This window comes from Pochonia chlamydosporia, chromosome 2, assembly GCF_001653235.2.
Source record: "Pochonia chlamydosporia 170 chromosome 2, whole genome shotgun sequence".
In the NCBI taxonomy this organism is placed as follows: domain Eukaryota; kingdom Fungi; phylum Ascomycota; class Sordariomycetes; order Hypocreales; family Clavicipitaceae; genus Pochonia; species Pochonia chlamydosporia.
Window position 1 is genome coordinate 3720634 of NC_035791.1, and position 23825 is coordinate 3744458.

Consider the following 23825-nt stretch of genomic DNA (forward strand, 5'->3'; position numbering starts at 1 on the left):
TTAAAAGAATAGACAAAGGCCGGCAACTGCCGCCAAGTATGAAAGAACGATGGCTGTAGACTTTCTCGACGACGCATCGGCTGTGACTGGCAGACGACTAGACGTAGTGGCATTTCCTGAACCGTGTCCATGATGGCCAGAATGACCACCAGAATAACCTCTTCCAGGACCTTTTCCAGAACCATATCCAGAACCAGTCCCAGAGCTGCTTCCGTCTTCATTGGTCCCTTCGCCATCTCCAATGCCTGCGCCATTGTCGTCCCCGGATCCATTGCCTCCGTAGCCGTTTTCACCGCCAACTCCATCACCAGATCCTGAACCATCGCCAGAGTTGCTAGAGTCTGAACCATTACCGGATAGGTTGTCTTCTCCGTTTCCATTGTTACAGCCTCCCATGCCAGATCCTGAACTTGATCCAGAGTCGTTGGAAGCGGAACCGGACCCAGAGCCGTCCGAACCCGAACCACTGCCAGAGTTGCCTTCCCCGTTTCCATTGTTGTTGCCGCCCCTGTTAGACCCTGAAGCAGATCCAGAGTCCTTGGAGCCTGAACCACTGCCAGATACGTTGTCTCCTCCGTTTCCTTTGCGGGTTTTGCCCCCTCTGCCAGATCCTGAAGCAGACCCGGATCCTGAAGCAGAGTTGGAGTCGCCACCAGGACCATTTCCGTTGTTGGTGTCATTGCCACTCTCTCCATTGCCATTGCCATTGTCTCTGTTGCCATCTCCATCTCCGTTTTTATTTCCATTGCCGGTACCATCTCCGTTGTCTCCGTTGCCGACTCCATTGCCGGCGCCATTTCCATTCCCACTGCCATTTCCATTGGTGGTATCATATCCATCTCCATTGCCCTGGCCGTTTCCATTATCTCCTTTGCCGTTTCCGTTTCCATTGCCAGTGCCATTACCTCCGTTGCCATTGCCATTGCTATTCCCATTTTCATTCCCATTGCCATTTACATTGCCTCCACTGCCATTTCCATTGCCGGTATCATTTCCATTTCCACTGCCACTGCCATTGCTATTGCCAGTGCCATCTCCGTTGCCGGTACCATTTCCATCACCATTTCCGTTACCATTGCCATCACCGTTACCATTGCCATTGCCATCACCGTTGCCATTTCCGTTGCCATTGCCGTTGCCTCCATTGCCATCTCCTCCGGGATTAACTCCCGTGCTACTTGGTTTGGTAATGTCTCCAGTCCAAGTACTCGTAGGAGCAATGGTTATAGAAGTGCTCTCAGGCAAAGTTTTGGTGATTGTTGAAGGGCAGTCGTCATCTTGCGCGTTGACTGAGAGACCTGTACTCAAAATTAGTGGCAAAGCTGCCACAAGAAAATGTGTTTGCCTCATTATGAGAATTAAAAAATGCAGATGCAAAAAAGAGCCACTACTTGGTAGTGGAGGTATATGAAAAAAAGTATATGAAAGAATGGTTAGTCTGGATCCGTGGGTTGTGTGCGAATGTGACATTGAAGGATTGGGTGGGCTTTATACAATCAAATCAATATCCAGTTACTAGGCTGATTTGTTCTTGGCACCTTGATTTGTTTTTTGTTCGTCAAATTACCAAAATAAACGCGATCAGTACAAACCGGCCTATGATGTCACTCCTGGCTGCTCGTTCAAACGTAAGTTGTGTAACTGTTGTTTCAATTCAACTTGGCCTGGATCGCGTCAACGACTATTTGCGGAATTCCATTTTACCGGAAAAACAACGCAAGAAATGTAGCACATGTTGAGTATTAGAACTCTAAAATGAGCTGATAGAGGCGTCAGTTACGCGTTGGATGGAGTAGAATGATAATCTCACTTGACGAGAAACAATAACATCCGCTTTCAGCCGGTAGCCATGAACCTCACATACACATTAAACACTAGTGAAAGATTATACCTGGAATTACGAAGAACAAGTAATAGTATCAAATTTCCCCGATCTCAGCGTGCTTCCGTGCTCCGCGCTCACGGCATATCTTGGAATTTAGACTCCTACTTTGCCAAGAGGTGAGTTCTTTGAATTGAGGCCGCCTCAGTAAGAGAAATAAGACTTGAGGAATGTACGCATAAGTTCTCTGACAATTGGTGAAGCTGAATGAGGTAGTACGTGTGAGGGTGAGCGTTGGGGGATAGGGAGCTGTTGGAATGCTGGCAACAGTATTGGTCTAGAACAAACGAAAGAGAACAGTAATACTTCCTAATCAAGACCACTCGCACAGAACAACTCCGAAACCAACCAAAAAGAAATAGGAATAACAAAAAATACTTCGAAACAAAACAATTTCTGTTAAAATGCATTCGCTAAAGCTAATCATCGAGGGTTGGGCAGTCGAATGGATTGCACAGCTCCGGCGTCCTATCTTCCAACAAATCAGTAGACCGGTTATTTAAACTAACAGAGTTCTCCTTGTGACCGGATATATTTGGAATCAGATTGCTTCCCATGGCAGTTGACAATAACTGTTGATTTATACTTTCTTTTTTGGTGTTGTACCTTGACCCGAGTCGGTGAAGAAAACCATCTATTTGATACTATACGCCAGAGTCTCCGATAAAACCACAATGTTCTACCCCCATTGGATGGCTGCTGCCCTTGCGTTACAGCATGGCACAGCATATGCTAAGCCTATGATGTATCCAGACTACTGTCCCAACGGTGTAGCGACTTTGATCATTCAGCCTATCGAGGTCGTTACCAAGGTACCAGTCTTGGTGTCGAAACACTGTCCGTATAATGGCGACCTTGTGATTGACGATGCACACACCGTTCACTGCACAAGTGCTCCCACGGATATTGATACTGTCATCACGCCCACAAAGACTGGCAGTACTACTTTATCAAGGTATGGAATTTCCACCTAGGACCATTGGGGCACATTTCATCTAACGCTCTATGTCAGTCTTGCAACTGGATTCGCGAGAGAAGCCTCTGAAACCGGAGGACCACTACCAAGCTCGGATTCTACCTCGGCGACCACTGGTCAACCTTCTGGTTCCCCAGGCGAATCCACTATCACCACCTTTGCTGCTCCTTCTTCGTCCGTGGCGGGCAGTTCGCAGCCAGTGGCCTCCAGTGATGTCTCCAACTCAGCACAGACAACATCAGCAGCGGAAAGCACATCTGCTGCCGAGAGCACGTCTTCATCGAAAAGTATATCATCAACAGAGACAACATCAGCGGAGAGCACATCAAGAAGTCAAAGCACATCTACTACGACCTCAGCAGCTACTTCGTCTGCACCACCATCAAGCACTCCCGCATTGACAACCGCGCCCACCAGCACGCAGCCTTCTACTACCTGCACAACAGCTACTCCAACTCCAATCTGTCCTAAACTCCCCAAGGGATGTTTAGACATCGCGAACTTTAATAGTGTATTAATGATTCCCCAAGTTGTAGCTTGTGGTGCGGAACTTGGCCCCTTTGGCTCAACAGGTCCTATTCTTGAGTGTCTTGCCACCAACGGCATCGGCGTGTTTTCAAAAGGTACAGACGTGGTGAAGTGCCTACAAAAAGCAATTGGCAACACCTGTATCACGCAGCTCCCGCAGCCGTGCCTCAATCTCAGCGGTAAGAGTGGGCTGGAGTTGGGAGTCGAAGTGGCTGCCTGCACGATTGCTCTCGGACCATTCGCAATTGATGATGCAGTTAGTTGTCTCACCAAGGGTCTCTTAGAGGGCGACGACATCATCGGCTGCTTGCTCAAATCTCTCGGTTGGTCGAGTAGTACCAGCGGTGGAGGATCTTGTCCGGCACCTACGTCTACCTCTGGCTCCGGCAAGGCATGCGTAACAGCCCTGCCTGATGCTTGTTTGACTCTCGATGATCTGTCCCTGGGGAAGTTAGCTTCAAGGGTTGACATGTGTTCTTCAGCCCTTGGTGCATACGCGGTAGGAGCAGTCAAAGAATGTCTGAACATTCAGGAGATTATAAACAGCGTGTTACCAGGGGGGACGGGGGCCGTAGAATGTCTTCTCGATTCCCTCCGATCCGTTTGTATCAACGTTTTGCCAGCAGCATGCAGCAATCTTGTTAATGTCAGCAATGGCCAACTGACCACGCAGTTGCCACAGTGTATCGCTGCTTTGGGTCCATTCGCTGCTGGAGGAGTGTCTAATTGCCTGGCTAATCCAGTTTCTGGTCAGACTCTTGTTACTTGCATGACTAACATCCTGTTTCCGTCATGATGACTTCCTGAGGCGACGATGAAGATGAGTGTTGGCATAATTTGTTGGTTTACGTTCTTCTGTGGTTCGAGGGTATGCTGGGTCACGGCAAAGAGGCGGAAATTTACTCTTCGCATAACTGCTGTGTCGGAATTTCAGGGCTCAAGTTTGCAAGTCATAATAAGTGTTGGGTAGTAAGGTATATATTCATATCGATTCTTGTTTAATGTTTCCGTGTCGCGTGTGATGTCTATAGTGAGAGCAGGGGATTCCAGAATAAGATTGGCCAAGAAGCTTAATGATACTTATTTGTACCCATCATTGGAAGATGCTTCAGGTAATGTTTGGGAAGATATACGAATCGATTCAGAAGTACTGTGTTGGTCGCAGATAGTTGCCAGCTCTCAGTCTGTTCTTACAACCAAGTATGCACTAACATATCACGGTGTACAGTTGTATGCTTCGCGGTAAGAAATACAAGTTGACTTTTGTCACTGCGTCAAATTGTATGTGCATATCTGATAATTGTTGCTTATTGAATACTCTCGACTCCCACATATATGTCATGTCCGCACGGAACCTACCCGACTTACACATCTGATAACTAAAGCTGTGATGGATTCGTCGTCGTCACTTGAACAGCTACGCCCTCCCCATGCCGCCAAGTGGAAATCACCAATAAGAGAAGCTAAAGGACATCCCGAATACCGACAGTCAGCCCAAACTGGAAACTCAGATTGTAGGTTAATGGAACGCATGTCACTCAGTTTGCGGGGTAAGATGGCTTGGACCCCGCGAGTTCAGTCGCTTTGTGTATGATCTTATATGGTATGGTTCGTAATGTTTGTTAGGTCGACACGGTCGCACTCATAACAATAGAGTCTCGTCTTGTTTCTAAAATCACTTGAATAAACCAGCACTATCTCTGTGTGACCTTTACCCGTACTCATCATCATCCAAATCTTACCCATAATGCCCGGCAAGATCCGAACCGCGCAGACCGTGTCCTTTGATGTCCCTGCCGGAGACCAGCCCGGCTTACACAACCGATGGCACCCTGACAGTAAGGAGCAGCAGCAATAGAACCCCAAGATCTCTTGCATTATGATGGCAGATTAACACAAAGTCGTGTAACAAAAATATAGTCCCCTCCATTGGCACGATAAAACGCGGTGAAACCGTAAAGATTGAGTGTCTAGACTGGACGGGCGGTCAAATCGGAAACAATGACAGCGCCGACGATGTTCGCAACGTCGACCTCACCAAAATCCACTACCTGACTGGTCCATTTGACATTGAAGGCGCCGAGCCAGGCGATCTCCTCGTCGTCAACATCACTGACATCCAGCCATTTGACCACTCACCCTGGGGCTTCACCGGCATCTTTGACCGCAAAAATGGCGGAGGCTTCCTCGACAGACACTATCCTCGCGCGGCAAAGGCCATTTGGGACTTTGACGGGATATACTGCTCGAGTCGCCATATTCCGGGGGTGCGATTCGCGGGACTTATTCACCCCGGAATTCTTGGCTGTGCGCCTTCTGCACAAGTTTTGGCTGAATGGAACAGACGCGAGGCTGAACTGATTTCCGTCTGCGCGCAGTCCATGCCGGATCAGATTGTTGCCCAGCCGCCAAACGAGACGAATGCCCATGCGGGCAAGGCTGAGGAGAGCCTCAAGGCTAAGATTGCCCGGGAGGGAGCCCGGACAATTCCAGGTAGGCCGGAGCATGGCGGCAATGTGGACATTAACAACATCTCTAGAGGATCTACGACGTATCTTCCGGTTCATGTGCCCGGGGCCAAGTTTTCGGTGGGCGACCTTCACTTTAGCCAAGGAGATGGCGAAATTTCCTTTTGTGGTGCCATTGAAATGGTAAGTCTGGTAGATGCATCTTGTTGTTTTCCCCCTCGAGTCTATTACTCTCTTTGACACCCGTGGTTTTGGTCTAGGCGGGCATCATTACCATCAAGTTTGACCTCATCAAGAACGGTGTCAAGGAACGGGCAATCCCAAGTCCGGTGTTTAAGCCGGGCGATGTCCAGCAACTCTTTGGACCGTCTCGATACTTGACCTTTGAGGGCTTTTCAGTAGACGAGTCGGGTAAACAGCATTTTATGGACGCCACGGTTGCGTATCGGCAAGCCTGTCTCCGAGCTATCGACTATCTCAAGCAATTTGGTATGTCAAGACTCTTGGCCACGACGGCTATTGAAGAATTAAGAGAGAAGAGGGAAAGGGAAAGGACCCCCAAGTTTCAAAGTTTTCTTCGGAATGACACTAACAATTCCATGCCATTGTGGCGTCCAGGCTATTCCGGGGAACAGGCATACTTGTTGCTCTCGTGCGCACCAATCAAAGGCTCCATTGCTGGAATTGTAGATGTGCCCAACGCGTGTACAACTCTGGGTCTTCCGATGGATGTTTTTGATTTTGACATTTCTGTTGAGGCGGAGAGGGTGAAGAGGGATTTGGGGGCTTGTGCTGTGTCGACAGAGTAGTTGGCGTTTGTGCATGTATGAGAGTCTTGGGATACCAGACTCATGAATATGATGGATGTCATGATGATAGTTACCAAATTGAGCAAGTGGACGAGTAAATTGACATATGGACGTCGAGCTTGACAGCTTCTCCCTCCGGTTATTGAAGCAATTGCCAGAAAAACAATGGAATAAATTACCCGGCTACTGAATACGTGGCGTCAAGCGGCCACATGGCTCATTGTTAAGCAGGCAAGTTTTTGAATTCAAGTGACATGAAAGCGATGATGAATCAATCATTGAGACTTCAAATGACCCCAATTTCTGGATGCTGCGGCCTTTGGCGCTTGCGGGGAACCCGGTTAGCGGCTTCTTGGTGCCTCTTGGTGCCTCTTGGGCGCTGCATTCGCTAACAGGAACCACTATTGGCAGCTTCCCACCCCTGAGCTGCTGCCGGTCCCGCTGTAAAATTGTCCGCCAATCACTACATCCCGTCGCAGATTGTCCACCAATAGCATCAGACCATTCACAATAAATTAATAAATGCATTGAGATGCTTGACGGGTGTAGCGTTACATCGAGACCTGATAATAAGAGCTATCCCATGGCTCAGTCATAAATACTTCTCTTTTTTTTAGTATGATGCTTCAAGCGCGGGACAAGTTTTGTTGAAGCTTCATTTACGCGTGCCACTTACATGATGCGGACTCTCTTTGGACTCCTGGCCTTGGCTGGCTCCAATGTCTTCTTGACTGGTGTCAATGCCGCCGGCCAAGATGACGAGCTGAGCATCATCTCCAAGAAGCGAATTGCTGACTTGGCTCAGTTTCCTGATCCGACGTGGTTCAATTCCATATCCACGTGGTTGGCTAGCCAGAAGAGCGATGGAACTTGGTCCGATGTCAATTACTTGTCTGGATGTGCAGCTCGTAAGTGACATCCTTCATTGATCTTTCAGCCCCCTTGGTTCAAACTCCATACCACACGTTCCAGTAAACATGTGAACCTTCAACTGACAGAATTAATGTAGAACGCGCCAATTGGCCAATTCAAGTCCATTGGAATAGACTCATCACCTTTGCTGCTGCTTGGTCTGGCGCCAATCCAGCTGTTCCACAGAACTGGACGAAGAGCGATGACTTGATGAAGGCTATTTCCAAGGGATTGGACTACTGGTTTAGCAATGACTATACTCCTGCCGATTGTATGGGCAACGGCGGAATATCGTATGTTCATCCAACGAGGTCCATCGTCTCACCTCATTCATACACTGACCCTTTGTAATAGGACTGGAGGATGTCCATGTGGCACGCCAGGCTTGTGGAATCAGGTACGTGCCTGCTGCTTTATCATGACGCTCTCCGACGATCAATAGTAACTAACAAATTGTAGAACTGGTACGGCCAGGCTATTCTGATTCCGCAGCTATGCTCAACCACTTGCCTGCTCTTGAAGGATGCAAACTTGACCAAGGACCAGAGCGCAGGATGCGAGCGCATTCCTCGCAGGTCATACGACCTCAGAGATGGAGTTTATGGCACCGGCGGTCGCATGACAGGAGCCAATGTAAGATTTTGGATCTAGTCTTTCTCTCGTGAAAGCTAACTTGTGAAAAAGGCTGTCTTGGTCATGCAAAACTCGGCCAGTTTGGCATTGTACACCAACAACGCTACCATGCTCAAGGACGCATATACCCGGGCAATGTCAGTCATGACTGTGAGTTTGCCTCCAAATCGAAATCCATCTTCAGTTACTTACAGGATTAGTACGCCGACGCAACAATGGCAGACGGCATCCACAGAGACGGCACGTTCCTGCAGCACGCTGGCATCTTGTACAACGGAAACTACGGCAAAGACTTGGTATTTTACACTCATGATATAATCTCAACGTACAAGCACGACAACAGCTAACACTTGCATAAGTTCAATGCATTCATCCAACTTAACAGTGAAGCCGCCGGCACCTCATTCGCAGCTGGACCAGCTACGGAAGACGCCATCGCCACGCAAGTCAGGGGCAACGAGTGGATGATCTTTGTCGACGAGCAAACAAAACGGGAGCACTGGGACTTTGTACGCCCCCTTCACATGTCGACACAGAGTAGATCAAACCAGTCGAACTAACATCTCCTACTAGAATGCCATCGGTCGATTCGTCGCATTCCCAAGCCAAGACTTACAAGCCAACTCAGACATCAACTTCAACGTTTCCAAGCTCGCCCGCGCCGTTGCAGACTTCACTGGCGCAAACGACGTCAGCGACACGATCCGAAGATTGAAATCCAACGGCACTGAGAAACTCGTCGGCAACAAAGGCTTCTGGGCCAGCGATTACATGGTACGCTGAGAACCACTACGTGTACTTGCTCAACCTAACAACACCACAGGTCCACCGAACCAAGTCCTTCATCCTTGGTAACAAGATGCTGTCCACACGATCGCGCAACACCGAGGCCGTCAACTCTGCCAACCCATACGGATACCACCTGGGCCAGGGCACTCTCTTCTCCTACGTCGAGGGCAACGAGTACAAGGACATCATGGGCGCATGGGACTGGAATCTCATCCCCGGAACGACGACCCTCCTGAACCACCCGAAGCTGTCAGCTAGTGCGTCTGCAAATCTTGGAAAGAACGACTTTGTCGGTGTTGTCAGCGACGGCAAGGTTGGAACCGCGGTGGAAGATTACGTTGATCCCTTTGACGGCAGCATCTCTTACCGCAAAGCTTGGTTCTACCAGGATGACTTTGTCCTTGTCACCACACAAGACATCAAGAAGAATGTGTCTGATGCGTCTGTCATCACTGTCCTCGACAACCGTGCCTCTGCCCACGGAAATATCTGGGTCGATGGAAGAAACGTCAATGCCGATAAGGGAAAAACAACCAAGGGCAAGACCCTCTTCTACGGCGGGAATGGCTATCTCTCGTACGACAACTCCTTTGATCTCACTCTCTTTGAGGGCAAGCGCACGGGCAATTGGTCCGAGATCTCGACCTCAACCGCTGGCGTCACCACCGTCTCCATCTTCTCAGCGTACAACACCGTCAAGGGCAAGTCTAGCGCCTACGCGGTATTCCCTGCCTCCAGTCGCAACAGACTTGCCAAGGAGCTGGTGAAGCCGTCGTCCTCCCCCATCATCAAGAACGGCATCAGCGGAGCCGTTGGTTCGGATAAATTGAGTCTAGTCTTCTGGCCTGGCGGCAGCAAGAGCATTAAGCTGAGCCTCAAGGAGATCGGCTGGGCTAAATCAGGTTCCGTGACTATCACGTCTGCCCAGCCAGGTGCTTACCTCTTCTCTGGGAAGTGCAAGCGCGGCAAGGGCATGACTCTGTTGGCTACCTTGTCTGATCCAACCCAGAAGGCTACCAAGGCTACCTTTTCTCTCAAGTTTGAGGGTGCCAAGGCTAAATTGGCGGCTGCGGCCGTGGCGGCCAAGGATGGTAGATCTGGCGATGAGGTTGAGGTCAAGTATACTGTCAGTTTGCCGACTGCTGGACTGGCAGGGTCTTCGATATCACGCAAGATGTACTTGGAGTTTAAGTAAGTGGGCTTTTAGAGCTTGCGTCTTATATAATTTAGCCGTGTACTATGCTACTAATATGGAAAACCTGTTCGATGCACTGCGCATTTCGTTTGTTGCGTCTCTAAGTTGAAGCTTTGCAAAGCACCGTACAGATTTTTGTCTATGCGTCGGTATCTAGATATCTCAATTGCTCTAGCAAATTCACGATAGTCACTTACGGTTTCGTCACACCCAATGTTTCAAATAGTGCTAAAATTGGCATTTGTAGCCTGTTGGTCCGAGTAAAGTCACCAATCACCGGATCAGGCATGCAAAACAGAGTGTACGAAGTAACATTGGAATTGAACTTGCACGAGTCTGCTGCTATACGTACCTTACCAAATAAGAATAAACGCCACAGGATTGACGAAGTGTTCCATGGTGCATGCAGCAAGGTATAACAACACCAAGGAGAAAAGTTAGTATCCAATGACGTGGCAAATACATCTTGTGAATAGCTCCTTGCCCTGACTAGGATGTTCTACTTTAGAAAGGCAAACTCTAGACCTACTCGTCACGAAAGCCTGGGAATCCGTAGACAAAGCGTTGCTGACATCTACGATGCGACCCTGCTTCTTTCATAACTGCGTCATCGTGCTTCTTACAATGTGGATACCTCAACCAGCTCACGCGACAAACAGATATGACGCAATGCTCCTACAGGCAAGGACGGAGACTCTCACCTTCGATGAATGGAAGAAACGACGGAGCATTCGGGTAGAATGTATGACAGACCGCTATTAGGGTCTGGGGGCAAGTACAGCTAGGAAGCTGGCCGAGCGCGTCTCTAGCAGAGCCAAGAACTGCCCTCTGTCTTGTTACATGGATTCAAAGAAGGAAATAGCCAAGCAACACGTATTTGCGACTGATGACTGGCAAAGAGGCGCTTGGTAGTTTCATGGGCAATCTACAGTGGCTGAAGCATGCAGCACTTACTGGTCCGGACTAGTTCGGAAGCAAAGCCACTGAAGGTTTTGAAGATGATGCGCAACTGAACAAAGTTGGCCATGATGTTCCTTGAGAGTTCTTTGTAAATTGTTAACTCCGATTCAGTATTCGGTTGTGCGACACCCATCATCAAGTTCTACGCACAACCCCGGCAGCCCAGGAGGTTACAATTCGAAGCAACCGTCTGTACCAAAACCTAGTGCCGATCACGGCGGGATAAAAGACAGGGTAATGTCAATTAGAAAACTTTGTCGCGACACTATGACCGTTGAGATGCAAAGGCTGTAAAGAATCACAAGAACCCACAATAGTATACTCGCCTCGTGAGCGTCTTTGTCTTATTGTACTTTACTGCCCATGGGGAAGTCGAACCTAAACCCAGACAATTTGATACTAGAGATGGACAAAATTTTCACAAAGTTTTTGCTACAAAATCATCTTCATTGGTCGCATTGCGAGAAAGACGGACCAAAAGCTCAGTCAACCCATCCACGACAAGGAGACAATCATGGATGCATGGCTCCATAAGCTCCATAAGTGCGTCATGGAAGGTTCAAATGCTCCATCCACAGCAGGCAGAAGCATTTCCAACGGCTCTAGCAGGGAAACTTCCTTTCAACTACGGGGCTCAATGGATTGTGCTTCCTCAAAGTGGACTCTTGAGCCTTCGGGACTGGTGGAAACAAATGGACAACCAACACAACCAAGCTTTTCAAAGGAGATTTGTACCACGCCATTCAAGCCACTCCGCGAGGGCGAGAGAAAGCCGTGGCCCAGGTGGCGCGGACTTGGCGACCGATCGAAGACCAACCCTGCTAGCGTCCTTGTAAGTGCCGTGAGCCGGACAACGATGTCATAGTTGTTGGTTGTCGATGGCTCAAGGCCCTGGGATGTCTTGAGGCGAAGGAGGCAAAGGAGGCAAAGGATGAGGCTTTACGATCGCCAGGCCAAAGCACTCTACGGTTGATGACCGGACTTGCCGGCTGAGAGATCTCCCCCTCCATCTCGAGAAGTTTGTATTCCCATGTCGGCAAGTCGGTCAGGACGATTCGACCTCTGTTTCTGTGGTGGTCTGGGAGGGATATTGAGGCGCACTACCAACACAAGGGAGCGCAAAGGTTCATACCATTGTCCATCGGCTGAAGTTATCTTGGGCAGAGCAGACGGTCGCAGAATGCCAACCTTGTAAGACACTGACTTACATCCAGGCCGAAGGCGGGCAACATTGGAACAAAATTGCCGTCGTCGGCCAGGAACGCCCCGTCAAGTAGAGCATCGTGGTTAGTTATGTCTCAGACGAGAACAGGTCAACATGGCCGTTGACTTGCTACTCAAGTGTTGCCAGGGGTACTCTGATGCCAGAATTCCTGTCTTTCAAATCGTTTCGGCGTGTCTACGCCTCAATGGGGAAGTACTCAGCGCCGAGTGCGTCTTTGACAGTTTTACAACCCGTGCAACTTGATGCTCTAATTGAAGACGGCTAGACCAAATACAAATCATCTCCAGGTCATCAGCACACCCCCAGGTGAAAATCCTTCCACCACGTCAAACCATGTCATGTCAAAAACCTGGTGCGAACAGGAAACTGGGGCTATTGTGAACCATGCTTGGTGGATCCTCCGCGCTTTCAAGCGGAGAAAAGTAGTTTTTACTAGTTGGCAAGTCATAAGCTTATACAAACCTAGCATGACCAGCGGAAGGAGAGGTTTTGTTTTAAAAGCAACCCATTGCCCACCAAATGGGTGAACTTGACCTTGTTTCGCTTCGTCTCGTCCCTACTTCCTTCCTCTCCCCATCGCATCCCCTCTTTTCTATATTCGTGCCTTGAGTTGGCCAAGCACTTCTCAGTTAGCACCAGGGGCGAAGAAGTAGTCAACAAGATGCCTCAAACACATTTTTCAGAGGATCCTCCTCAGGTTATTAACCAGAAGGACCTCGAACTCGCCAATGAGAGACTCAAGCAGTCAGAGTCGAACAATGGTCTCGCCAACACCGGAGAGGGATCCGGCACCGCTGGCTCAGGCGATGATGCCAGTTCACCCATAGATCCTACTGGTAACGGATCCGGGCTCGAGAAGATGGGCACATACGACAAGTATGAAATTACGGAAGACGACTGCTACGATGAGCTGGGCTACACCTTTTCCAACTGGAAGAAGTGGTACATTTTGACCGTCATCTTCTGGGTCCAGGTGTCCATGAACTTCAACACATCTCTGTACTCGAATGCCATCCCTGGCATCTCCGAGGAGTTTGGCGTGAGCGCCCAGGCTGCTCGGTGTGGTGCCATGATTTTCCTGGTGCTCTACGCTTTTGGTTGTGAGCTGTGGGCGCCGTGGTCTGAGGAGTTTGGTCGGTGGCCTGTTCTTCAGCTCTCTCTGTTCCTGGTCAACATCTGGCAACTGCCCGTGGCGTTGGCTCCCAATTTCGCAACCATCTTGGTTGGTCGTGCCTTGGGTGGTCTGTCGTCTGCTGGTGGCTCGGTTACGCTGGGCATGATTGCGGATATGTGGGAGGCGGATAACCAGCAGTATGCTGTTGCTTATGTTGTCTTTTCATCCGTTGGTGGCTCTGTCTTGGGGCCGATTGTTGGTGGTTTCACCGAGGAGTATCTCGACTGGAGGTAAGTTTGACTCATCAATTTTCACCAAAGACCCCTGGCAAAAGAGATGTTGCTAACTGTGCTTTTCTTTTATAGATGGTCCATCTGGATCCAGCTCATTCTCGGTGGATTTGTCCAGCTCGTCCACTTCTTCACCGTGCCCGAAACCCGAACTACCATCATGATGAACCGAATTGCCAAGCGACGTAGAAAGGAGACTGGTCAGAATGTCTGGGGTCCTGATGAGCTTGTCCCATTCAGCGACCGCTTCTCTGCCAGGGAAATTCTCGTCACCTGGGTCCGACCTTTCCGCATGTTTGTCACGGAGCCCATCGTCCTGGTATTGTCATTGCTCTCAGGTTTCTCGGACGCTCTGATCTTCATGTTCATTCAGTCGTTCGCGCTTGTATATGGCCAGTGGCACTTCTCCACTGTCCAGATCGGCTTGACATTCATTCCCATTGGTATTGGGTATTTGCTCGCCTGGTTTCTTTTCATCCCCGCCATCCGCCGCAACATCAAAGAGCGCAAGGCCAAGCCCAATGACGAACGTGCTCAGTACGAATCGCGTCTTTGGTTCCTTCTTTACACGGCTCCTTGCCTGCCAATCGGTCTTATTGGCTTCGCCTGGACTATTCAAGGCCCTCCCCTTCACTGGATTGGATCTATGGTTTTTGTCGCCATCGTCGGTATCGCCAACTACGCCATTTACATGGCCACGATCGACTACATGATTTGCGCTTATGGACCGTACTCTGCATCTGCCACCGGAGGTAACGGTTGGGCCAGAGATTTCCTGGCAGGTGTGCTTACTCTCCCAGCTGTTCCATTCTTCGAGAACATTGGTGCCTCCAGCGGGAAGAACCTGGAGTACGCCAGTACTATTCTGTTCTGCATTTCTTTTGTCCTTGTTGTTGCTGTCTACATCATTTACTGGAAAGGCCCTGCTCTGCGACATCGCTCTCCCTTCGCTCAGAAGCTGGCGGATGCTCGTCAAATGCAAATCAACGAAGGCCGTCGCGGCAGTGTCCCCTACGATCCGGACGAGCGCCGAGGTAAGCTCTACTCACCCCATTCTACACCTATTGACCCCGTATGCTAATGGTGAATTGTACCAGGCTCTGCTGCTTCTGCCACTGCTCGACCCGGAAACGAACGTCGGTACAGTCAACAGCACCGATTCTTTGGTGAGAGCCGTGTCACCCCAAGAGGTACACCTCGCGGTACACCTTCTGCATCTCGCCGACCAAGTATGGCAAACATTGCCGCGAAGAAACAAGGGTAAATGCGAAGGTTTCTGGAGATGTGGATTTAAGCGTTTCTGCGTATCAGGTGTACAATGGTTTCAAACTATGTAACTTTTAGTTCAAGTTTTCGCAATGCAGAATGATACCACGTTTTGCGATGCTTTGTTAATTTCATTTTGGTTAAAAGCTTGTTATTGCTATGTAACTTAATCCTTTAACCTTTTGACAGTCATCTGACAGCATTTAGCGTCACGACAAAAAGTCAATTTTAAAGTTCAATTTTGCATGCCATTCAACCATTGCACACTACAAGAGACTCGAATGGGAGACTCTGGCCGAATTGGTAGCTGTGACGCAATAAAGACGACTGATGGATAAGATCTGCAGACCATTCAAAAAATCGATCAGGGATGTTATTTCTGGACCTTTAGACTCCTCGATTGGTGGCAGCATAACCAATGCCAAGTTTCCGTGGTTTAGGCGTTTAACTCCCGTTCACGAATTCAGCTTCAAATAAATCGCCACTCGTACTCGACGTGAATACGGTGTGAGGAATCGTAAATATTTAACAGCCGAAACATTGAATCCGAATTCACCAGTTAGTTACACATTCAATCTCACACTGCCGCCTTAGTTCCGTTGCCATAACCACACTGTTGATATATATAGTCTCATTCCAAACATTGCCTCTTTCGTCATGCTTGTCACCGTCGCCCCGGCAAGTACTAGAACAGGAACCGCTGTCATCCGGTCACTGCTAGCCGCTCCAAACTCGGATGTCAAAGTCCAAGGAATTTATCGAGACACGGCAAAGGCTCCCGCCGAATTCACTTCGTTGCCCAATTTTGAAGCCGTCAAGGGAGACATTGCAGATGAATCATCACTAAACTTTAACGGCTCAGATGCCGTGATTGCCATAACACCGCCAGTCTTTGAGAGCGGCGACATGGTGGCCATTACGAAACAGCGCTCCGAACATGTCAAGAATGCGATTGAAAAGTCGGGAACGGTGAAGAAGGTCATTCTTTTAAGCAGCGTAGGCGCCCAATATAGCAGCGGAGTGGTGCGTTTCCCTCCTTCCACGTGGTGTTTTGTTGTGTTGCTCCAGCAGCAAGTCAACTTACATGGCTAACACATATGTGCAAACAGGGTGAAATCAAGACGAATAACATTGCGGAAAGGGTGTTTGCAAAAACCGACGTGCCAGAACTTATTTTCGTCCGCTGTGCATACTTTATGGAGAATTGGACCGTGGCCCTTGACACTCTCCGCGGTCCAGAACCATTCTTCTTTTCAACGGTGACGCCTCTGGAATGGAAGATCCCCATGATTGCTGTGGAAGATATCGGCTCTACTCTTGCGGCTGAGACACTGAAACAGGAGCCGTCGCCTCACAAGCCGTATGTCTTTGAGCTGCATGGGCCGAGGATGTATAACTCGCTGGATGTGCAGTTGGCGTTTTCGGATGCCCTGGGTAAACAGGTGGGTGTTAAGCCTGTGGCCAAGGGAGAGTTGCATGACTTTTATAAGCAGGTGTTTCCGGAGGATATGGTTCCTGAGTGGGTGGAAATGGCTGTCAGTTTCTTGCCGGGGGGAATTATGAAACCTGGTGATGTGGAGGAGGGGACGAGTGTTGTGAATGCGAAGACGGAACTTGGAGATGCTATCAAGGTGGCTGTGGAGTCAATCCTTTAAATTGGGGTGTATACAAGACTTTTTCTTTTGCTGAGCTGAAATATGATGAAGAAAAGGGTGGACTTTTTGGTGTCTCATGATGCGATCACCACAGTAACACGCACTCACAGCCGAGTCAACATCTAAATTAGGTAACAAAACCACGAAATAAAAAACATGAGACTTTGGCGCTGCGAAACAGCCAAAAAAGTAATTCATCTCCATTAATACATTTTATCCATGATGTTTCATGGTAACAAATCCGTCTTATTCCCTTCACCACCTCGGGTATTCCCCTCCGGTTCCCCTCCGAAACACAAATCGTCTGTGACGTAAGCAGCTTCTTTGAACCGAAAAGCCGACCGCAACCGCTTCATCAGTCCTCCATGTCCCATTTAAAGTCAAGTCTATACAATGCATGACAATAACTGACGTCCCAATGCAACGGAACCCCCTTGTCAACCTATACAGCGCATAACCCAAATAGAGTCAATTGCAGACATGCGTGCCGTTCCGCGCATTACAACCCCATACTGCAGTAACGCCGTGCGACAATCACTACTGCTCCAAACTCGCCAGTTTAGCTTGAGCTGTGTCCACAGAAACGACAATGGCAGCAGCACGGCATTGAATCCGAGGTGGTTTGCCGATTTGCGGAGCCGTATCAAGGCTTGTCTTGCTGCCAATCCGCAAGGGGAAGACGGTGCGAAATTGAAGCAGTATCTTGAGTTTGTGGATAGCAATTGGTTGGAGTTGTCTGCTGGGAGGGAGGGATTCCTCACGGCGGAGAGATGGAGAGGATTGAATAAGTTTGCTGTGGCTTGGGGCGATATGGTAAGATTTACTGACTCTTGGACTTGCGATATGATGGCTGATTATTGACTTGTGTGGTTTGCGTGGAAACAGGATAGCATGGTAAGTCCTCCATCCCATCTTTACTGTCCATCTCGATCGCTGACTCTGTGCATTAGGGTACGCTGCCAATGTCTCGTATTATTCACAATGGCGAAGTACTAATAGCATAAAGGTCACGTCAATAACATCATGTATAATCGATACGCCGAGTCCGGCCGCGTAAACTGGATCACTTCGTTCGCAGCATTCGCGCCGCCAGACGAACGCCAGCAGTGGGTGGACATTATGAGCCCTCGGGGTATTGGTCTCATATTAAAGAGTATTAAAACAGATTACAAACTTGTGAGTACCCATACCCAATAAAAAGTCACATTCGGATACTGACCACTCAGCCCGTTGCCTACCCCGACAAAATTACAGTCATCCACAAGCTAGCCCAACGACCGACACACACTTCAGACAGCATCTTTCTCGCCGCAGTGATTTACTCAGAAGCACATAAGCGCGTTGCCGCACGATGTTTCGAAGACATCGCAATATACAATTATAGAGCAGGGAAACGAGCAACATTAAAGGGGTTCATGGTGGACGAATTACAAAAGATATACGACCTACAGGAGAAAAGCAGGCTAGAGGTTGACGAGAAAGTCAACGAGCTAGAGCAAGGTGTCAAGATGATAGAGGAGAAAGCGTGATCGACATCACGTGGATTATGCGACACACGTCAGTACATATAACACTTCATATTGTCCGTAGCCCACCAGATGGCTACAGACAAACACATTCATCACAGCGGTTACTTTTCTCCCAACTGTACTAGGTGCTCACGTTCGAATTAGGAAGCAGAACATGCAATCATGTAGCGAGTGTGTGCAGTTTTGATGTCTAGCGAATGTTATGTTTATGTACGAGTGGCCCAAGGAAGCGACTGATAACTATGTACAGGGAATCAGGTGGCCACACAACGCGACGGGATATAAAAAAGATGCTCATGACAACGTTCAACAGAAAGTTCTACAGACATATATACTTAAGAAGTATAGTGTGCGACGTACGCAATCTCCATCATACTGCCGTAGCCGTCTTGCGTACCACCATTTGGAGCACCGGGCTAGAGGAGGAATGTTAGTACAACAGTCGATATCAGAGAGGCTAAGAGGAGCAGACTTACCCAGTTGCCGCCGACAGCAACATTGAGAAGGAAGAACTGAGGCTTCTGGCAGAGAGCAACCCAGGTGTTGTAGTCATTGATGCGAGCACCGCTGATCTGGTGGAACTGACGGCCATCCAAGAACCATGTGATGGTTTGCGCTCTCCAGTCTCCGTTGCGCCGGTTATACTCGAGGCGCCAGTTGTGCCAGCCATTGTCGGGAATGCCAGTGCTGGCGCCAATACCGTTGGGCTCATTGCAAATACCACCGGATGCTCTATCGCAGTGAACAGTACCATACCCGGTCAAATGGCCGTTGACCTGCTCCATGACATCGAGTTCGCCGCCACCAGGCCACTGGGTTCCATAGCGGATGGACTCACCAAGTAGCCAGAATGCTGGCCAGATACCCTGTTTATTGGAGTTTCCGCCGAATCGAATGGTAGCTTCAACTCTTGTAACCTTGCCGGCCTCAGGGGTGAAGACGTATTTGCTCTCCAGACGACCAGAGGTCCATCCATACATGGCCGAGCCGTCTCGCCATGGGACAAGTTGAAGAGTCTGACCGCCGCTGATTTGGACGTTACGCGTGCTCGATGTGTATACCTCCCACTCGTTGTTGACGTTCAAGTATCCGGTGATGATGTTCCAGTTACCAGTGTTGGGGAGAGTGCCAGAATTTCCAGGGAAGGCATCCTGCCATCGAAGGTTGAAGCCGCTGTATGCTGGAGCTCCCCAGGCTTTGACGGAGCTGGCAAAAGCCGCTACACTGAGGAGGGCTCGGCAGTTGACCATTTTTATGTTAGTAGAAGTAGCTGAAAGAAAGGACAAATATGTACAGTAACAAGCAATATATACAATATGTACGTGGAACGGAGACGTCAAGCCTGTGTTTGGAAATCAAGGCAAACCTCTGCTTTCTTCATCCATCCAAGAGGATCACCACTGAGTGGGACATGCTTAAGTTAATATACTACATAGACAACGAGGGAAAATCACCCAAGGTTCCCATGAACGAGCCAAGAATTGAGGCGAGGGATCATATCAGACCAACAACACCAAGTGACCACAACGGCCCATCCCCGAAGACCCTTTAAGGTAGGTACTTTAACTTGCATGGGATTCATAACCAAACAACAACAGGAGAAACATTCTGCGAAAGAAAGGTTACTATCAAACTTGATTGGCCAGGTGTATACCTCACCTCATGATTTATGGGGTCATGATTATTGTGCTTGTGCTTGATCCGATAGTGCGCCATAGCAGAACTAGGACCCTCCCCCGAGAAGCCCTTGAAGCTTTGATCCTTCCAGCAGTTAATTCAGTTTTAGCCGGGACACTGTGGCAAGTAGTAGAGAGCTCTTAGGTTGAGACTTGAGAAGTCAGGCCCTGGTGGTGGAGTACAATTTATCCATTCTGGTGACAAGAAGTCTGAAGCAATGCAACCCTGCCGCAGGAACTCTGCGCCTCCTGACGAAAGGCCCGACTCAACGACATGGGACACGTGCGATGGCAGATCTAAAACCCTTCTTTTTGTGTTGTTTGTTTGCCTCCCCTAGCCCCTACCCACGCTTTCTGCCGGATCATCTGGGGGCAGAGGAGTAGGGACTAAAACGCATAGTCAGGGGGATTGTTAAGTGTCCGAAGGAATCAGAACCTCCTGCGGCAAAGGGTCTAGCGTACGGGGGTTGCAATGCTTGAGGAGATTTGGAAGACCTTGACTATTGCCTCCGGCTCTGAAAAGACGAGTCTTGATTCGATGTCTTTTCGGCCCGCCTGAATTCGCTTTACTTGAGGTCCCAATAGGTCTGGTGGCGTGCCTTGAGGGCTCCGAGTTGAGAGGCTTGGAAAAGAGGCTGACTTATGCTCAGTTGCGATGGCCAGGTTTGGAACACAAAGGGAAACTTTAACCGTTTTTGGCGCCGTTGGCTAAACCCGGCGACACAGTCACGGTATCACCAAAAGGAGCGACGTTTATCATGGCAGCGTACGTTATGACTTTACAAGTCAGCTAAACTGAGCCGGGTTGCAAGTTGCCGATGTGTAAAATCTTGGTTGCGGCACAGGCAGATGAGTGTGTCTTCTGAGTTAGTCTCCAGAGTTCGTTTGGACGAACTAGTCAAGTGGCATCCGGGTGACCAAGACTGGATGTTTGCTCCGGCGGTGACATGGCTTATCACATTTACCATCTTCATTTTACAAGTGAGATGCCAGTCCGCAGACCGCAATATGGCGACCAAAGATGACCATCAGCCATGTGTGTGTCACGCCCACGCTCGGCGGTTGGGCTAAACGTCAAGCTCTTGGCAAGCAGGCTGAACGAAAGTGACAGGTTAGACATGGTCCATGTCACATTGAATGAATGGCGCGTGAATCCCACCAGCGAGGACCAAGTCACGATCATAGCTGATGATGAAACGTGTGACAAGGTCGACACACCCTTTAGATTTTTAGGCCCAAGACACATCACACACACGTCGATCCGCTCATGTACGTGCGCACATGGCGACCGACGCACTTGTCGCAGGAAGACCATGTCTTTTCGAACCTGCTTTTATTAGAGTTGATTCCGGTCGCATACACAGGCAAGCTCGCAAAAATGTGTATCCAAGTGATGCCAAGACGCGAAGTAGTCGGGACCTGCGCCGTGAAGAGCAGTTTGGTATTTTATTCACATTTTACGTTGTTTCTTTCGCCACGGATGGATACCATTGTTCGAAATGCAGGAACTGTATGGTGCGTCTGTGCTAATGCTGGGCTAACTTGAGCCGTTGGGGAGCTCCATGCTGGCTAAAACAAATGAGACCTGCCATCGAATCCTTACAAACGTCTTACAAAATCGACAATCCGGCCGTTGCCGGGATTAGCGACGGTCGGAGCACAGATGGGTCTTTTTCACTTGATGAAGTACAAGCACAGGGCGAGTGTTCCACGCCTGGAACTGTTGTAGTGTATCACAAGGCGAGCGCCGACATGGAACGGAAATGACCGATATCCGTGAAACCTGAGCTGATATCCGCAACGTTGAAAAGGTCATTAGAGAGAGAAAGACGGGGTTTATTACTGTAGTAAGAACAAAGCTTTGTTCCTTTATTGTGAAACTGGATCTAGAAAATGCCGACTTTGTTCAACAATGTTCTCACAAAGTTTCTCCACAGATTTGGGGGCAATCGAGCTAAAATCGGCCTTCAGCTGAACCCCTGTCCCCTAGACGAGAGCCTATAACACCAAATCTTTAGTTTGCCATACTCAATCTCCCTTCCATCCAATTAGGTGTTGTGCCAAGCTGACGCCTTGAGCTGGAGCCTGATGGTGGTTGACCTATTGGCTCTTAGTCGAGGCCAGGACCTCATGATCCCCTCATGTCGCTGGAAGTAATTTACAATACCGCTAATAGGATACCAGAGTTGAAATACATCTGAGATGCGACGAAACACGGATCCGTTATATATTTCGTCAGGGAGCAATTCAAATTCCTGGGTAAGTCCCTTCAGACGCTTCTGCACGATTCAGCAGACCTTTGGCACTCCCTACAAAAGCAAACACTTGTCGAGCACACATCCCACTCATCAATATCCAATTCTACCAAACCAGAAACACATGCACTATTGCTTAACCTCTATTAATACCGTTGCCAAATGCACTATTAGACAAGATGCAAGCACCATGAGCTTTGCCAAGTAATCAGTATTAGCTTACCGCCTTGCAGCCCATCGAGTGTGGTGCGTTCTAAAGGTCAAATCTTCACATCCCCAGAGTTCCAGGGGGAAGTAGGCGTCGTAGCCTCCATAAAACACCACTAACTACACGCTTAAACAAACCTGGGGATCCAAGGTGTGCTATGTGGACTTGACCAAGACGGCTTCGGATTTAAGAAAGCATCTCCATGCAGACCCCGCCATACGACGTCACGACTGCATCTCCAAAGACTGAGATTCACTTCCACCATATAAATAGTATTATTCTCATTCTATTCCTATATAGTTGATCTATAAGTGCTACATACATTGTAATCCAAAATGCCCGCCGCCGACGTATTTACATCCGGATCCTCCGCCCTCATCACCGGAGGTGCCTCTGGCGTCGGCCTGGCAATTGCAAAGCTATGCCGCAGCAAGGGCATGAAGGTTCTCCTAGTCGATGTTAATACCGATGCCCTTCAAAAAGCGAAAAAGGAGCTTGTTGGAGAAAACTGTGCTGAATCAGATGTTGTCACGACTGTGGTGGATGTCAGCCAGGTTGATGCCTGGGCGAGTTTGAAGAAGACCGCCATTTCTGCATTTGGTAGCATTGAACTTCTCGTTTTGAACGCTGGAATCGGAGCGAGGGGTACATGGGGAGACCAAGACTACTTCACCAAGGTATGCTTTTGATTTGAGACTGCCGTAGAAGTATATCTGACAAGTTGGATAGATCTTCCAAACCAACCTGTTTGGTGTTGTCAATGGAATCAATACGTTCCTACCAGTAGTCCAAGAAGCTGCAAAGTCAAAGCCGACTTCTATCGTCATCACAGGCAGTAAACAGGGCATCACAAATCCACCTGGAAACGCGGCATACAATGCGTCGAAATCTGCGGTGAAAACTCTCGCGGAACATCTTAGTTGGGACTTGAAGAATACCAACACTAGCGTGCATTTACTTGTGCCGGGGTGGACTTTTACCGGAATGGTAGGGCTGCTGCTTTTCTTTGTCTTTTTTCTGTTTTGTTCCTTTCAAATATTGCCAGTTTATGCTGACACATGTTCGCATCCAGACTCGGGGTGGAAATACTGAAAAGCCTGCTGGTGCGTGGGCTCCCGAACAAGTAGCTGACTTTTTATATCACAAGATGCAAAATGACAAGTTCTACATCATCTGCCCTGACAATGATGTTTCGGAGGAAACCGACAAGAAGAGAATGCTCTGGTCAGTGGGGGATATCGTGAAAGAGCGACCGCCCCTGACTCGATGGCGTGAAGAGTGGAAAAAGGAAGCGGAGGAAACAATGGCTCAAACTAAGGTGTAAGTCAAACAATAATAGAATCAATTGGCAGTTAAAAAGATGTTGTGGGACTTGAACGATTTGGCGAGATTGAGTATACCAACAAGAGGACTACTGCCCAAACTTTGTATTGTGTAAGGCTATATGTATAGAAC

The 23825-nt window shown here is 48.9% G+C and overlaps 9 protein-coding genes across 9 annotated transcripts; 6 read left to right on the top strand and 3 right to left on the bottom strand.

Moving 5' to 3' along the window:
* On the bottom strand, positions 1–1350 carry VFPPC_03205 (hypothetical protein; the record flags this gene model as incomplete). The annotated part of the gene is made up of 1 exon (XM_018282735.1): positions 1–1350. The coding sequence occupies one exon, from the start codon at positions 1348–1350 to the stop codon at positions 1–3; it is 1350 nt and encodes a 449-aa protein (XP_018147336.1).
* Positions 1351–5133: 3783 nt separating this feature from the next.
* VFPPC_03206 (formamidase) lies at positions 5134–6663 on the top strand (the record flags this gene model as incomplete). The annotated part of the gene is made up of 4 exons (XM_018282736.1): positions 5134–5224; positions 5307–6037; positions 6115–6343; positions 6473–6663. The coding sequence occupies 4 exons, from the start codon at positions 5134–5136 to the stop codon at positions 6661–6663; spliced, it is 1242 nt and encodes a 413-aa protein (XP_018147337.1).
* Positions 6664–7342: 679 nt separating this feature from the next.
* On the top strand, positions 7343–10192 carry VFPPC_03207 (polysaccharide lyase family 8 protein; the record flags this gene model as incomplete). Its single annotated transcript, XM_018282737.1, has 9 exons — positions 7343–7571; positions 7673–7868; positions 7930–7972; positions 8035–8208; positions 8260–8358; positions 8409–8504; positions 8568–8717; positions 8782–8982; positions 9032–10192. 9 exons carry the CDS (start codon positions 7343–7345, stop codon positions 10190–10192), a joined length of 2349 nt encoding a protein of 782 aa, XP_018147338.1.
* A 2846-nt stretch (positions 10193–13038) lies between these two features.
* VFPPC_03209 (MFS multidrug transporter) lies at positions 13039–15045 on the top strand (the record flags this gene model as incomplete). The annotated part of the gene is made up of 3 exons (XM_018282739.1): positions 13039–13781; positions 13857–14815; positions 14879–15045. 3 exons carry the CDS (start codon positions 13039–13041, stop codon positions 15043–15045), a joined length of 1869 nt encoding a protein of 622 aa, XP_018147340.1.
* Positions 15046–15704: 659 nt separating this feature from the next.
* VFPPC_03210 (nucleoside-diphosphate-sugar epimerase) lies at positions 15705–16702 on the top strand (the record flags this gene model as incomplete). Its single annotated transcript, XM_018282740.1, has 2 exons — positions 15705–16049; positions 16157–16702. 2 exons carry the CDS (start codon positions 15705–15707, stop codon positions 16700–16702), a joined length of 891 nt encoding a protein of 296 aa, XP_018147341.1.
* A 480-nt stretch (positions 16703–17182) lies between these two features.
* Positions 17183–18231, top strand: VFPPC_13422 (thioesterase superfamily protein; the record flags this gene model as incomplete). Its single annotated transcript, XM_018291199.1, has 5 exons — positions 17183–17515; positions 17588–17596; positions 17653–17671; positions 17709–17878; positions 17929–18231. The coding sequence occupies 5 exons, from the start codon at positions 17183–17185 to the stop codon at positions 18229–18231; spliced, it is 834 nt and encodes a 277-aa protein (XP_018147342.1).
* Positions 18232–18566: 335 nt separating this feature from the next.
* On the bottom strand, positions 18567–19481 carry VFPPC_13423 (endo-1,3(4)-beta-glucanase; the record flags this gene model as incomplete). Its single annotated transcript, XM_018291200.1, has 2 exons — positions 18567–18647; positions 18708–19481. The coding sequence occupies 2 exons, from the start codon at positions 19479–19481 to the stop codon at positions 18567–18569; spliced, it is 855 nt and encodes a 284-aa protein (XP_018147343.1).
* An 879-nt stretch (positions 19482–20360) lies between these two features.
* On the bottom strand, positions 20361–21222 carry VFPPC_15622 (hypothetical protein; the record flags this gene model as incomplete). The annotated part of the gene is made up of 3 exons (XM_018293375.1): positions 20361–20615; positions 20699–20858; positions 20906–21222. 3 exons carry the CDS (start codon positions 21220–21222, stop codon positions 20361–20363), a joined length of 732 nt encoding a protein of 243 aa, XP_018147344.1.
* Positions 21223–22705: 1483 nt separating this feature from the next.
* Positions 22706–23694, top strand: VFPPC_03212 (short chain dehydrogenase/reductase; the record flags this gene model as incomplete). Its single annotated transcript, XM_018282741.1, has 3 exons — positions 22706–23047; positions 23100–23357; positions 23443–23694. The coding sequence occupies 3 exons, from the start codon at positions 22706–22708 to the stop codon at positions 23692–23694; spliced, it is 852 nt and encodes a 283-aa protein (XP_018147345.1).
* Between the last annotated feature and the right edge of the window lie 131 nt (positions 23695–23825).